Genomic DNA, 16,335 nt, shown 5'->3' on the forward strand with positions numbered 1-16,335 from the left:
CAAGTTTGATTTATTTCCACTGTGATTCTTTCTTTTTCATACTACTGTTGGTCTCCATTCTAAACGTAACTTGTCTTTAGAAATGGAGCCGTACGGTAGTATGAAACAGAAAGAATTGCAGTGCAGATAAATCAAACTTGTTAGGTTTTTGCAATGTCACCATGTCTATTGTAAAATCCATCAACTTTGGTTTGTTTCCACTGCAAGTCTTTCTTTGTCATACTACCATGCAGCTTTGTTAGTTGTACCTAGAGACTCACAGTGGAAACAAGTCAAACTTGATGGGTTTTACAACTTACAACATAACAATGCAAAACCCTAACAAGTTTGATTTATTTCCGCTGTGATTCTTTCATTTTCATACTGCTTCAAAGCTCCATTCTAAATGTGATGTATTTTTAGAATGAGGCCCTACGGTAGTCTGAAAATGAAAGCATTTCAGTGTTCCCTAGAAGTGTGCGGCGCCCCTGGTGAGTTCTGATGGCGCACCAGGGAGCCACGGCGCACACTTTGGGAAACACTGGCATACATGTAGAGTGAAATAACGTAATGTAATGCAAGCAGTGTAGAATTACAGTAGATTGCAATAGGAGCACATAGATATAGGGGCAACACAAACCATATACTCCAAAAGTGGAATGCGAACCACGAATGGACCCCAAACTTATGTTAGCTTGAAGAGGGTTTCTGGGACTGTAAGAAAACAGTGAGGGTTAGAAAAATAGCCCACCCCCAGACCCTTAAAGGTAGGTGTAAAGTGCACCTACTACCCCCAGAGAGCACAGAAGTCGTGATAGGGGGATTCTGCAGGAAGAACAAACACCAGCAATGCAACAACAGTGGATTTCCAGACCTGAGTACCTGTAAGACAAGGGGACCAAGTCCAGTAGTCGCGACAGTGTCGAGAGTGGGCAGGAGCCCAGGAAATGCCAGCTGAGGGAGCAAGGGAGCTGCCACCGGATGGAAGAAGCTTGGAGTTCTGCAAGAAAGAAGAGAGCTAGGGACTTCTCCTATGGAAGATGGATGTCCCACGTCGCGATAAAGCTTGCAGAGGTGTTCCCACGCAGAAAGACCGCAAACAAGCCTTGCTAGCTGCAAAGGCTCGCGGTAGAGGTTTCTGGGTGCTGCTGAGGACCAGGAAGGACAAGGATGTCGCCCCTTTGAGGAGGAGACAGAGGGGTCGCTCAGCAACTCAGAGAGCCCTCGCAGAAGCAGACAGCACCCGCAGAAGTACCAGAACAGTCACTTAGAAAATCTGAGGACAGCGGTCGACTCAGAGTCACAAAGGAGGGTCCCATGACGTTGGAGTCCAACTCAGCGAGTTGGCCAATGCAGGACGGAGTGCTGGGGACCCAGGCTAGGCTGTGCACAAGGGAAGTCCTGGAAAAGTGCACAGAAGCCGAAGCAGCTGCAAATCACGCAGTACACAGGTTTGCTGTCTGGCGTGGGGAGGCAAGGACTTACCTCCACCAAATTTGGACAGAAGGGCCACTGGACTGTGGGAGACACTAGGAACCCAGCTCCTGTGTTCCAGGGACCACGCTCGTCGGGATGAGAGGAGACCCAGAGGACCAGTGATGCAGTAATTTGGTGCCTGCGTTGGCAGGGGGAAGGTTCCGTCGTCCCACAGGAGATTTCTTCTTGGTTTCCAGTGCAGGGTGAAGGCAGACAGCTCTCAGAGCATGCACTACCAGGAAACAGTTGAAAAAGCCAGCAGGATGAGGCGGTACAATGTTGCTGGTAGTCGTGTTGCTACTTTGTTGCGGTTTTGCAGGCATCCTGGAGCAGTCAGCGGTCGATCTTTGGCAGAAGTCGAAGAGGGAAGTGCAGAGGAACTCTGGTGAGCTCTTGCATTCGTTATCTGAGGAATAGCCCAGAGGAGAGACCCTAAATAGCCAGAAAAGGAGGTTTGGCTACTGAAAGAGGTAAGCACCTATCAGGAGGGGTCTCTGACGTCACCTGCTGCCACTGGCCACTCAGAGCAGTCCATTGTGCCCCAACACCTCTGAATCCAAATGGCAGGGGTCTGGGACACACTAGAGGAGCTCTGGGCACCTACCCTGGGAGGTGCAGGTCAGGGGAGTGGTCACTCCCCTTTCCTTTGTCCAGTTTCGCGCCAGAGCAGGGCTGGGGGATCCCTGAAACGGTGTAGACTGGCTTATGCAGAGATGGGCACCATCTGTGCCCATCAAAGCATTTCCAGAGGCTGGGGGAGGCTACTCCTCCCCAGCCCTTCACACCTATTTCCAAAGGGAGAGGGTGTAACACCCTCTCTCAGAGGAAATCCTTTGTTCTGCCTTCCTGGGCCAAGGCTGCCTGGACCCCAGGAGGGTAGAAACCTGTCTGAGGGGTTGGCAGCAGCAGCAGCTGCAGTGGAAACCCCGGAAAGGCAGTTTGACAGTACCCGAATTCTGTGCTAGAGACCCGGGAATGCATGGAATTGTCCCCCCAATACCAGAATGGTATTGGGGGGACAATTCCATGATCCTAGGCATGTTACATGGCCATGTTCGGAGTTACCATTGTGACGCTACACATAGGTAGTGACCTATGTGTAGTGCACACGTGTAATGGTGTCCCCACACTCACAAAGTTCGGGGAATTTGCTCTGAACAATGTGGGGGCACCTTGGCTAGTGCCAGGGTGCCCACACACTAAGTAACTTGGCTCCTAACCTTCACCAAGTGAGGGTTAGACATATAGCTGACTTATAAGTTACTTATGTGGAGTGAAAAATGGCTGTGAAATAATGTGGACTTTACTTCACTCAGGCTGCAGTGGCAGTCCTGTGTAAGAATTGTCTGAGCTCCCTATGGGTGGCAAAAGAAATGCTGCACCCCATAGGGATCTCCTGGAACCCCAATAACCTGGGTACCTAGTTATCATATACAAGGGAATTATAAGGGTGTTCCAGTGTGCCAATGAGAATTGGTGAAGAAACTCGCTAGCCTGCAGTGACAATTGTGAAAAGCAGAGAGAGCATATACACTGAGGTTCTGGTTAGCAGAGCCTCAGTGATACAGTTAGGCACCACACAGGGAACACATACAGGGCATACATTATGAGCCCTGGGGTCCTGCCTGGCAGGATCCCAGTGACACGTGCAAAAACAAACATACATACAGTGAAAATGGGGGTAACATGCCAGGCAAGACGGTACTTTCCTACAGAACCAAGACTGTTTATTCTGGCAGGTGGGCAAAATTCGTGGCTTGGTGTGGAGAGAAACAAATTGATCCCTTGATAACCCATTTGTCTGATGTTCTGTTGTTTGTCTTAACTTTAGCACAGAAAGGTTGTACAGTTGCGTCTGTCAAAGGCTATTTGTCGGTGCTGTCAGCCTTTCTTTGCCTTCCGGATCAGCTTTCTTTGTATAAATCACCTATAGTTGTTAGGTTCTTGAAAGGTCTAATAAATACATTTCCTCCCACTCCGTTTCTTATGCCTCAGTGGGATTTAAATCTGGTTTTGACTTTCTTAATGGGTTCACCATTTGAACCTATGCATTCTTGTTCTTTAAGGTTGTTGGTCTTTAAGACAGTTTTCCTTATAGCTATTACGTCTGCTAGGCGTGTGTGTGAACTTCAGACTCTTAATGTTAAACCTCCCTTTACATCATTCTATGCTGACAAAGTGGTGCGGAAAACCAGAGCGGCTTTCCTTCCTAAGGTTGTCACTCCTTTCCATATGGGCAGTCTATTACTCTTTCATCTTTCTATCCTCCTCCTTATCCTTCAAAAGAGGAAGAAAGACTCTATCGCTTAGACCAGAAAAGGGCTCTCATTTTCTTTCTTGAGAGAACAAACGGCTTTCGTTTGGATGACCAACTCTTCGTTGGATATGTAGTCAAGATGAAAGACAGAGCTGTCCATAAACAAACCATATCCAGGTGGTGTAGGAGGCTGGCCTACTACCCCCAGAGAGCACAGAAGTCGTGATAGTGGGGTTTATGCAGGAAGAACAAACACCAGCAATGCAACAACAGTGTATTTCCAGACCTGAGTACCTGTAAGACAAGGGGACCAAGTCCAGTAGTCGCGACAGTGTCGAGAGTGGGCAGGAGCCCATGAAATGCCAGCTGAGGGTGCAAAGAAGCTGCCACCGGATGGTAGAAGCTGTGGATTCTGCAAGAACGAAGAGGGATAGAAACTTCCCCTTTGGAGGATGGATGTCCCACGTCGTGAAGAAGCTTGCAGAGGTGTTCCCACGCAGAAAGACCGCAAACAAGCCTTGCTATCTGCAAGGGTCGCAGTTAGGGTTTTTGGATGCTGCTGTGGCCCAGGAGGGACCAGGATGTCGCCACTTGGATGAGGAGACAGAGGGGGCGCCCAGCAGGTCAGGGAGCCCTCACAGAAGCGGGCAGCACCCGCAGAAGTGCTGGAATAGGCACTATGAAGAGGAGTGAACTAGAGCCCACCCGAAGACACAAAAGGGAGTCCCACGATGCCGGAGGACAACTCAGGAGGTTGTGCACTGCAGGTTAGGGTGTCGGGGACCCAGGCTTGGCTGTGCACAAAGGAAATCCTGGAAGAGTGCCCAGGAGCCGGAGCAGCTGGAAATCACGCGGTACCCAGCAATGCAGTCTAGCGTGGGGAGGCAAGGACTTACCTCCACCAAACTTGGACTGAAGAGTCACTGGACTGTGGGAGTCACTTGGACAGAGTTATCGAGTTCCAGGGACCACGCTCGTCGTGCTGAGAGGGGACCCAGAGGACCGGTGATGCAGTCTTTTGTTGCCTGCGGTTGCAGGGTGAAGATTCCGTCGACCCACAGGAGATTTCTTCAGGGCTCCTGGCGCAAGGAGGAGGCAGGCTACCCCCAGAGCATGCACCACCAGGAAACAGTCGAGAAAGCCAGCAGGATGAAGCGATACAAGGTTGCAGCAGTCGTCATTGCTACTTTGTTGCGGTTTTGCAGGCGTCCTGAGCAGTCAGCGGTCGATCCTTTGGCAGAAGGTGAAGAGAAAGATGCAGAGGAACTCTGATGAGCTCTTGCATTCGTTATCTAAAGAATTCCCCAAAGCAGAGACCCTAAATAGCCAGAAAAGGAGGTTTTGCTACCTAGGAAGGAGGATAGGCTAGCAACACAGGTAAGAGCCTATCAGAAGGGGTCTCTGACGTCACCTGTGGCACTGGCCACTCAGAGCAGTCCAGTGTGCCTGCAGCACCTCTGTTTCCAAGATGGCAGAGGTCTGGAGCACACTGGAGGAGCTCTGGGCACCTCCCCTGGGAGGTGCAGGTCAGGGGAGTGGTCACTCCCCTTTCCTTTGTCCAGTTGCTCGCCAGAGCAGGGCTGGGGGATCCCTGAACCGGTGTAGACTGACTTATGCAGAGATGGGCACCATCTGTGCCCATCAAAGCATTTCCAAAGGCTGGGGGAGGCTACTCCTCCCAGCCCTGACACCTTTTTCCAAAGGGAGAGAGTGTAACACCCTCTCTCTGAGGAAGTCCTTTGTTCTGCCTTCCTGGGTCAAGCCTGGCTGGACCCCAGGAGGGCAGAAACCTGTCTGAGGGGTTGGCAACAGCAGCAGCTGCAGTGAAACCCCGGGAAAGGTAGTTTGGCAGTACCTGGGTCTGTGCTAGAGACTCGGGGATCATGGAATTGGTGGCAATTCCATGATCTTAGACATGTTTCATGGCCATGTTCGGAGTTACCATTGTGACGCTATACATAGGTAGTGACCTATGTATAGTGCACACGTGAAATGGTGTCCCCGCACTCACAAAGTCCGGGGAATTTGCCCTGAACGATGTGGGGGCACCTTGGCTAGTGCCAGGGTGCCCACACACTAAGTAACTTAGCACCCAACCTTTACCAGGTAAAGGTTAGACATATAGGTGACTTATAAGTTACTTAAGTGCAGTGGAAAATGGCTGTGAAATAACGTGGACGTTATTTCACTCAGGCTGCATTGGCAGGCCTGTGTAAGAATTGTCAGAGCTCCCTATGGGTGGCAAAAGAAATGCTGCAGCCCATAGGGATCTCCTGGAACCCCAATACCCTAGGTACCTCAGTACCATATACTAGGGAATTATAAGGGTGTTCCAGTATGCCAATGTGACTTGGTGAAATTGGTCACTAGCCTGTTAGTGACAATTTGGAAAGTAAAGAGAGAGCATAACCACTGAGGTTCTGGTTAGCAGAGCCTCAGTGAGACAGTTAGTCATCACACAGGAAACACATACAGGGCACACTTATGAGCACTGGGGCCCTGGCTGGCAGGGTCCCAGTGACACGTACACTAAAACAACATATATACAGTGAAATATGGGGGTAACATGCCAGGCAAGATAGTACTTTCCTACAGTAAGTAACTTGTTTGTTGTGCAAATGAACTGGTTAGTTTAAAAATTGTGTGTCATAAATTCTTCGCAAAGGTTAACTCGTCAACGATCAGGTGGTGATTCCTGTTAACTGGTGTTAGCTGGTACTAAAGAGGGGAAACATTTAACCATATGGCACTAATGTGTTCTAAAAGTACAAAATAGCAAATGTGTTCTAAAAGTACAAACTAGCAAAATATTTATTTTTCTAAACACATTTTTATTGGTTTTAATCATACAACCAAATACTGAACATTTTCAAATTGCCACAGTCAGTCCCTTCTTCTAAGCAATCAATTATTCCCCCTCCTCTCCCACCCATTCCCAAGCTGTGTAGTGAAGCAGAGTAAATGTGCAGTATATTAGTCATGTGTGCCAGGTATCAAGGGCTGGAATTCATAGAAACTAGTCCCTCCATTTCTTATAACCCCTGGGCCTAGGCAAATACGTTCATTTTGGCTGTAGTCCTCTGTGTGTTCCCCTCCACCCGGAGATGGGATTGCCGAGGCGGGGTCCGGTTCCTTAATGCTTTCCCCCAAGTTCCCCGATGTGCAAACCACCCCTATTAAACCTTGGCCCCATTGGGCATCTTGGAATAGTATCTCTCTTTCCTGACCAGCCCCCATCCAGTTCTCTGTGCCAAGCGCCTATCCTGGGCCCTTGTCAAGCTTTCCAATTTTGAGTGATCTCACACTTCGCCAGACTAAGGCTAGGTCGATAGACCTGTTAATGACTGATTTTAGCCGGGTGTGGGAACCAGTGCAACAACATAGCCGGGTGAACGCCGGGCTTCTCTCTGTGTGATATCAGCTACATAGGATGTAATCCCTTCCCAGTATTCAGAGAGAGGGGGGCAAGACCACAACATGTGGTGGACGTCCGTTCCATGTTCACCGCATCTGGGGCAGTATGTGGTGCTGCAATGAAGAATCTGTTGATTCTACCCAGGGTTAGGTATGCTCTGTGGAGGACACAGAGTTTAAATCGGGCATTCCTCAACACTTTCGGGGTATGTTCCAGGATGTCCTTTGTGTATCTGGATCCCCCAGGTCTGCCTCCCCCTGCTCCTGGAGCCTTTCTAAGGAGTGCATCATATCTTCTCTGAGGGCTCTGTAAAAACAGGAGACAGCCTTGAATGCTCCAGAGAATGTACAAACCAGGTGGCAGTGCTGGTGCATTGTTGGTTCTTTCAAGCCAGCACCCAGTGCTTCTGCAAGGCTGCTGCCACTTCTCTATGCAGCAAGAAATGCCCTGGGGATGTCGCATTGGCTCTCAATGTACCAATGAGGCTTCTGGATTTTGGGTGGCAGCATTAACTGAATTGTGGTTAACTGAGTTCGATCCCACACCATGTGACAACTGTCAGCCTAATCAGTTTCCAAACAGCTAGCAGCACCCGAACTATGACCAAGAGCAAGGGAGGTTTGTGGTAACTAAGTTCATGACATTGTGACTTCTAAGGGAAATCGTGGTGGATCAGATCTCATCATTTTCTCTCATTTACAGTCCTCTCACACATGCATAGACAAACAGAAGCAGAGAATGGTTCAATAAAATGTATTTAATCAACTGTGTCCTAGACAAAATAACATGAACTGCAATAATTAGGATGATAAAACATACTAAAAATAAAATGGTACCAAGAAAAGTAAGACACAGAAAATGTCTCACTAAACTGTCACTATGCAAGATGTGTGATTCCTACCTATGCCCTAATGTTTTCTGTTAGAGCACAGCAGGATAAGCCCTAAGCCACCCTTAGGTATGGGGAATAATGTCTTCCCTGGGGATGCTTGAGTATGGCAGTAGTGAAGAAGTCTGTTGTCTTTTGAGACACCGTACCCATGTAGGCCAGGTTACTGGTAATCTCAGCAAGCAGCTGTAGCGAATTCAGACAGCATATGGTGACAGTTTTCTGGCCTGAACCTCCCTGTAACATGCAGGGGATTGAGAGATGTGTTACAATAAAACAGCTAGTGTTATGAGAAAAATACGTATGTTTCTATGAATGTTAATGACTTGGTGTACCACTTGTGCCAACAACCCTATCTTGTCCCAGCCTTGGAAAGGACAGAGTGAAAGAATGTTGTGCTTAGAAATGTAAACATTTGCCTTAGCAAAAGAACAGCACGATAAAGGAAAATAAAGCATTACCACAAATGTGATAGTTTCTAAAATAATAAAATTAAATAAAATTAAAGGCAACTAGGCTAAAGGGCACAGGCAGCAGGCCTCGTCGCTAAAATTACGTGCCCACAAATACCACTAAAATGGCTCTATGACACCATCCCCTTGTTGGTTCAGAAGTGGTAGAGCAGCCTAATTTACAAACTAAAAGCAACTAAAATACATCAGTTATAACATGTATGTATAAATGTCAATAGTGATAAGTCAAAGCATACCCAACCAGGTAAGTTAAAATACAATTTAAAATGTAACATTTTGTAAAGGCATTAGGAAAGCTGAATTTTAAAAGTCAGTGTCATTTCGAAAATTGCCAAAAACAGACGAGACAATTGAAGCGAGGAAATGATCTACTTCGGCATGTGTTTATGTAACCAAGTCGGTGCCAAGGAAAACCACAAAGCACACATGTTCCAAAGCCTGAACTTCAGCCGAGGCAGCAGCATCTGATATTGTGCCAGATGATAAGTCTGGGGCTGCATAATAGACAAAGGGCAGCTCATAATGTTGCTTCCCATAGCAAACGCACCCTCAACCCGCATGTCTGGTAATGAGCCCTCAGCATTTTCAGATCCAGACAAATCCAAACACCACTGTCCGTGAAGTCTTCAGATACTCCTATTCAAGTCATCCTTAAATCATCAGGAATAATGACACCTTGTGAAGTCATCAGATACTCGTTCTTAAATCCTCCTGAGGTCATTAGGACTTGTCACACTTTGTGAAATCATCAGATACTCATTTTCCAGTCATCCTTGAGTCATCAGGCTCAAGTTTCCAAACTTTGCTGATGACTTCAAGAGCTTGATGATGTCAGATGATGTGAAAATGACTTCTACAGTAATTGGATGATCATCCAATGACCTTGGGATGGCTTCTAAAGTAATCCTGTTTGACATGGGTTGGAACAGGCAACTGCACTAAACTGATTGACTAAGATAATATGTAAGGCGCAGGATTGAGGAATAGCAGCAGCTTTGTAATAGGCAACTTCAGCTGGGCACAGAAAAAGCAAAACACAGCACAAAGACCCACTTAAATGTCACACCCAAGACCAGCACTAGTAGTAGCAGGGGATTGGTCAGAGTAAGGAACTGGCTCTTTTCTGTAGGCTTCTCATCCCACTGCGGCAACTCGCAGATATCCGGCAGAACACTTCATCCTTCTTCAGGCCTTACGTTTTCACTCTCGTTTCACATTTAAACACACTTATCTTGCATAAAAAGTGATTTTGAAGTTGTCTGGCTCAGTATTTATTTTTTACGGCTTTTCCATTTGGTCATGAGTGCCTTGTAAAAGAGACTTTTTCGTCTGAGTATCTCAGGCAAATAATTAACATACAAGCATTGCCAAACAATTAATTTGACACTAAGGTAGTTATCATTATGTGGTGTTTATCTTGCAAGATCAATTTAATACACTGTTATGGAGACACACTGCAGTATAAGCTTTGGTATTCCCACCCATAGACTTCATTAAGATGGATTTTATCTGCTTTTGTATAGTTCACACATGAAAACAAGGATCGGATTTCGTTTTGTAGTGCCAGTTATGATAAAACGGGGACTGATCTTCAAAATGAGTAGTTGGTTCTAAAATGTATTTTGGTTCCCACATTATAACTAGTGAATGGATAGCAGATGGGGTAATATCTGTCACATAGAATGTATGTTTGCCTTTTGCTCCAACATCATGCAGGAAAGTGCATTTTCATACCTTACAGCCACAGAACGGGGATTGTTGGGTGAAGGACAAATCCTCCAGTCAGTATGTGAGAACATGCTTGAAAGCATTACATCTGTAGTCTCCTGGTCAAGACACCAAGGCATCTTCCTTCATTGTAGTCTCAATGTGTTTTTTAGGCCTTACCTGTTGGGGACATATACACTTCTTGAACCCTTCATTTTGCAGTATTCATACATATAAAGGGATGAACATCGAAGTCAGAGAAACCACCCATTGGTGAAACTTTAACCCCACCCATTCCAAACATGTCCATTATAAGCAAAGCAAAAAAACAAAAACATCAAAGGAGCATACTACATTTAATATGAATGTTTTTTTTTTTTTTTTTTTGCAAAACCTGGTAACCAGTGTTTATATAAAATAGGTCAGTAATCCAGGATTAAAAGCTTATTATGTAACCCAAGGTCCACTGCCGAAAATAGAAGTAGAGGAAAGGCTTCACTACAATTGTGGAGACCAAGAAGGTAAGTAGTCTCCACAGTTAATACTTTCTAGTGCCCTTCAGGTGGCCTGCTTCTAGGGTGACTGCCTCACTTCATGATATTGTGGACAATGTTTCCAGTCAAGGGCTTTTGACATGCAAATATTTGCTAATGGTGGCATTATTCTAAATAGGCCTCATTGGCCTCAAATCAATATTCAAAATGCATTAGGTCTTCATTCTAAAGTCCACGACTGAAAATAGCGTCCGTGATGAGATAGAGTGAACTGGCAACTCAGAATGGGTAATGGAACTAGGAAATTACACTACAGCATAGAAAACTGTGCACTATAGCTGACGTAGCCTGTAATTGTTTGGTGTTATGCATGTCTTTAGTGGTTCAGTCCAACAGTTCCATGTGATCACATTCATACGCACCACCAAAAGAGCACACTACAAGGAACGCATTGACAACAACTCCCAAAGCAGCAAAGAACTCTTTACCATCATCAAAGAGCTCTCCAAACCCAAAGCCAGCAACCGAGACCCCACGCACACACAAATCCTCTGCAACTCCCTCTCAAATCACTTCCATCGCAAAATCCTGGACATACACAACAGCTTCACACCACACACACCCTCCACACGCACCCTCCACCCACCCAACACAAACCCACCACACACACCCCCCAGCTTACTCACCACTTTTGCCCCCACCACTGACGAAGAAATTGTAAACACAATGAACTCCATTCACTCTGGCTCCCCCTCTGACCCATGCCCCCACCAAATATACAACAGAGCCAGCCCCGCCATCGCCCCCATACTCCGAGCCACAATCAACAGCTCATTCGAAACCGCCACCTTCCCAGACCTCTGGAAACACACGGAAGTCACTGCGCTCCTAAAAAAAAAACCAAAGCCGAAACAGACGACCTCTCCAACTACCGCCCCATCTCCCTCCTCCCATTCCCAGCCAAGGTCACTGAAAAAATAGTCAACTCCCGCCAATCCCACTTCCTCGAGACAAACCACACACTCGACCCATCCCAATCTGGGTTCCTCAAGAACCACAGCACAGAAACTGCTCTCATCGCATGCACCGACGAAATCAGATCCAGAGTCGACATGGGCGAGACCGTAGCACTCATACTCCTGGACCTCTCCGCAGCCTTTGACACTGTCTGCCACCACACACTCCGCACACGCCTTCATGACGCCGGGATAAGACACAAAGCCCTGGACAGGCTCACCTCCTTCCTCACCGACAGAACCCAAAAAGTCTGTCTCCCCCCCCTTCCAGTCCTCCGCTACCAAAATCACCTGCGGAGTCCCACAAGGCTCATCCCTCAGCCCCACACTCTTTAACATCTACATGACCCCCACTAGCCAACATCAAACCCCACGGCATCACCATCCTCTCATAAGCTGATGACACTCAACTCATCTTCTTCCTCACCCGCAACCCCAACACTGCCAAATCCAACCTACACACTGCACTCCTCGACACCGCCACCTGGATGACAGCCAACCACCTTAAACTCAACTCCAACAAAACCAAAATAATCATCTTTGGCCCACACAAAAACATTTGGGTCCCCTCGTGGTGGCTCACCACGCTAGGCCCCGCACCCACCCCCGCAAACCACGCACGCAACCTCGGCATCATCCTGGACTCCTCCCTCTCGATGACCCAACAAATCAACACCCTCACCTCCTCATGTTTCAACACACTCTGCATACTGAAAAAAACATTCAAGTGGATCCCCACAGAGACCAGAAAGACAGTCACTCACGCACTCATCAGCAGCAGGCTTGACTACAGCAATGCCCTCTACGCCGGCACCACACTAAAACTCAAGCGCAAACTACAGCGAATCCAGAACTCAGCAGCACGACTCATCCTCGACCTCCCCCGACACGAACACATCTCACCACACCTCAAATCCCTCCACTGGCTCCCCATAGACAAAAGGATCACCTTTAAGATCCTCATCCTCGCCCACAAATCGCTCCACAACACCGGCCCTGCCTACCTTAACGAAAGAGTGACCTTCCACACGCGATTGTACGACTGAACACCGACTTCCAAAACAACTAGTTCCTTAACAACGAGGTCGGAACACCGACCTCGTTGTTACTACTAATGCCTTTACCACGAATGCCTTAACAACGGTATTTCATTGTAAAGGCATTCCTGGTAAAAGCATTAGTAATAGGCACCATAGATCCTGCATCCCTCACCCCACCCCCCCCAACCCCTTCCCAAAACCAAAAACTCCCCACCCCCAACCCCAGCCCAAAACCTAAAACCCCCCAGCCCCCAACCCCACCCCAAAACCTAAAACCCCCTGACCCCCCACCCCTCCCCAAAACCAAAAACGCCCCACCCCCCCAACCCCGCCCCAAAACCTAAAACCCCCTGACCCCCACCCCCTCCCCAAAACCAAAAACCCCCTGCCCCAAAAACCCCCACCCCCAAAACCAAAACCTAAAACCCCCTGAACCCCACCCCCTCCCCAAAACCAAAAACCCCCGACTCCCCCACCCCCTCCCCAAAACCAAAAACGCCCCAACCCCGCCCCAAAACCTAAAACCCCCCAACCCCACCCCAAAACCTAAAACCCCCCAAAAAAAAACTAAAACCCCCCCACCCGCCCAACCATGCCCCAAAACCCCCTGACCCCGCATCCCACCCCCCAACCCCACCCCAAAACCTAAAACCCCCTGACCCCCCACCCCTCCACAAAACCTAAAACCCCCCAACCCCACCCCAAAACCTAAAATCCCCTGACCCCCCCCACCCCCTCCCCAAAACCAAAAATGCCCCGCCCCCCCAACCCCACCCCAAAACCTAAAACCCCAACCGCCCCACCCCCTAACCCCGCCCCAAAACCCCCTGACTATCACCCCAAAACCTAAAAAACCCCGCCCCCCCAACCCCACCCAGCGTTGTTCCGCTTTCGTTAACCACGACTTTGTTATTAAAACTTCGGCATAAAGGACATTTCCCCCACACGCCACCTCCGCTCCGCCGACCTCTCTCTCACCACTGTCCCTCGCATCAAACACACCACCACCGGAGGCAGATCTTTCTCCTACCTAGCCCCCAGGGCCTGGAACTCCCTCCCCACCCACCTCCCCAGACCCAGGACCTCCTACTCTTCAGGAAGAGCCTCAAGACCTGGCTTTTCGAACAGTGATTCCCCCCCCCCCCCCCCCCCCCCCAGTGCCTTCAGACCCTCACGGGTGAGTAGCGCTCTCTATAAGTCTCTTTGATTGATTGGATAAACTTTTTTTTGGCTTTTATTTATTTGTTTCCCTAGGAACCCAGTGGCTTAAACCAGGTCTGCAGAAGGCTGTATCAGACACAGAATGATTGAAGTGCAGCAACGTGTTTTCATTGGTGGTGCTGAAGATGTGGCAGATCCAGAGTGTCTAAAAGATGCAGGAGTCACCCATGTGCTCACGGTAGACAAAGAGGCTCCACAGACTCTATCTTTTTTCTGTACAAAGTTTGTTTTTGCATTAGATGACAGCAGCACTGACCTCCTAAGCTGCTTAGATGAGTGCATTTCCTTCATTAAAGAAGCCGTCTCAGGAATCTGTTGCATGGTATTGATTCATTGGTGAGTTGTGTGCATAAAACCCCATTTGCTTGTGTGATGTTTGGCATTCTTCAGTCTTACTCTTTACTTTCCATATATTGTCGGACATTTGTGTTTCCTATATATGTCTGGTCTTGCCCTGGATTTGAAGAAATGGTTACTATGCTTCCATGGGACATGAATGGCATAGTGATCAGAACCACGTATGCTAGAATTATTTAGTCATATCTATTAACTAAAAGTATGTACAGAATGGAAGGATTCTGAAGTTAGAGTTGCAAATTCGGTTTAGTATATTGGGAGTATATTCCATGACCCACAAATACCCATACAAAAGGTAAAATACGTATTAGTTGGTTCCTTCCATCCTCTCGTGGAATGTTCAGTGTAGTATGATAAAATCAAGTGGGTGAAAGTTACTGTAACCTGATGCTGTGACTGGGTTAACAATAAACATGAGGGCTCTTGAACCCTGATCCTGGTTTAAATGTTTTTTATTACACTTGCAACAATTGGCGGGGATGAAAGTGTCACCTCAACACATCAGGAAAAGGAAGTTGAAAGAAGAGAAGTTGTTTTGTTTCCTTCAGGAAAAGCGGCTGAGTTAAGCAGAAATGGGAATCCCTGTTGTGCAATAATCAAACTTTACTAATGGGGGAAGGGTATTTTGCAAATACATTTGAAAAGTGTTGACAGGATTTCCAACTTGTGCATAGACATGTGCAAAGAGTAAGGTAAAGAATTGTGAAGTCAAATAAATTTAAATTTATACTTACAATAGTCCTTAATTTAGAACGTTGAGGAGTGCAGTGCCATCTTAATCAGTGGAGCGCAGTGAGAATCAGCAGGCCTTTTTCAATCTGTCTGCCATACATTTCACTGAAGGACTTAACTCTGCCAGCAACTAACATTGTAGGAGTTTCTTATTCTGTATCAAGGCTGGAGGCGTCAGACTACTCAGTCTCCTTTTTAGCTATATTTTTCATCACATAATAAGCATCTTGAATGAAATAAATATATTCATGTAAAAAGATCCACAAATACAAAATGACAAATCCCAACAAAGCACTTTAATATAGCCAATCAGTGTTCACCCATCCATATAAGTCATGTGGTCCAATGGAATTCTTCATCTCTTTTTGCTGCTTAGCACCCATCTTCAGTACAATTTCTCTTACAAATATCTGTGAATTGTTCATATTGGGTTTTGCTTAAAAGTTAGTTTTCTCTTTCAAGTTTGATGTTTGAGATGCTGAATTTTATGGTGACATCAATCTTGCATTATTCATGTTATTGTCCCTTCTAGTTCTTTACTTAAATGTTTCAATGGTCACTTGCAGCACCTCCATTTGGAAATTCTCATCTCTACAGGGATACGCATGTGACTGATCAAGTCTGCTTCCTTTCCTCTCCACCCTCCCCGGCAGTAATCATCTTCCGAGCAAAGTGTTTTTTTTAAATCTGACTTTTCTCTTCCAGCCGCCTGATCTTCATGCAGTAGTTTTCAGAACTCGACAAACATGTTGGTTCATGATGTGTTAGGACCCAACCTTGTTCCTCCCCCTGCTCCTCCTATTACTCCTCCTATTACTCCATCAGTGCCGCTCATATTAACTCATTAGTATTGGTTACTTGATATAAATATCACATTTTGGATGCCCTATTTTTCTCCATCAGGGTTGTAATAATTGTAGAGACACTCTAGTGATAGAGTGCAATATTTTATTTACTTAACCAGTACTCTGTTCATTTGCTCACAAAGAAAAATAGTGTATTTTCTGTGGCAGAAGTGAGCTTTTCCCAATTCATTAAAGGGTGATATGTTGAAATATTTAAGGGGGTTGAATTGATTCTGCCTGCTCCAGCAGATTTCATGCAAAAATGTCTCAAAGAAAATACTCATCTAAACCATATGTAAATTCTTCAGAAAATGTCACTAATTTTGTTTTTGGACCTGATAGATTGGTTTTTGATTAAGTTTTACAGAATTATTTAAAGCAATCTATACACCATGCTATTGTTCCTGTCTTAACAATCAAAAATATTACTTACT

General features: G+C 46.7%; 1 protein-coding gene across 15 annotated transcripts in view; it reads left to right on the top strand.

Moving 5' to 3' along the window:
- DUSP12 (dual specificity phosphatase 12) overlaps positions 1 to 16,335 on the top strand; it is a 696,805-nt gene that overhangs the window by 203,317 nt on the left and 477,153 nt on the right. For 8 of the 15 annotated variants that reach the window (XM_069231049.1, XM_069231054.1, XM_069231056.1 and 5 more), the window contains one exon: positions 14,001 to 14,303. The exons of 3 other annotated variants lie outside the window; for them this stretch is intronic. In XM_069231049.1, coding sequence (XP_069087150.1) covers positions 14,050 to 14,303 — 254 coding nt within the window. In that variant the 5' untranslated portion in view covers positions 14,001 to 14,049. The remainder of the gene's footprint in view (positions 1 to 14,000; positions 14,304 to 16,335) is intronic. 4 more of the 15 variants (XM_069231057.1, XM_069231061.1, XM_069231059.1 and 1 more) reach the window with 1 other exon arrangement.

This window comes from Pleurodeles waltl, chromosome 4_2 (genome assembly GCF_031143425.1).
Source record: "Pleurodeles waltl isolate 20211129_DDA chromosome 4_2, aPleWal1.hap1.20221129, whole genome shotgun sequence".
Taxonomy (NCBI): domain Eukaryota; kingdom Metazoa; phylum Chordata; class Amphibia; order Caudata; family Salamandridae; genus Pleurodeles; species Pleurodeles waltl.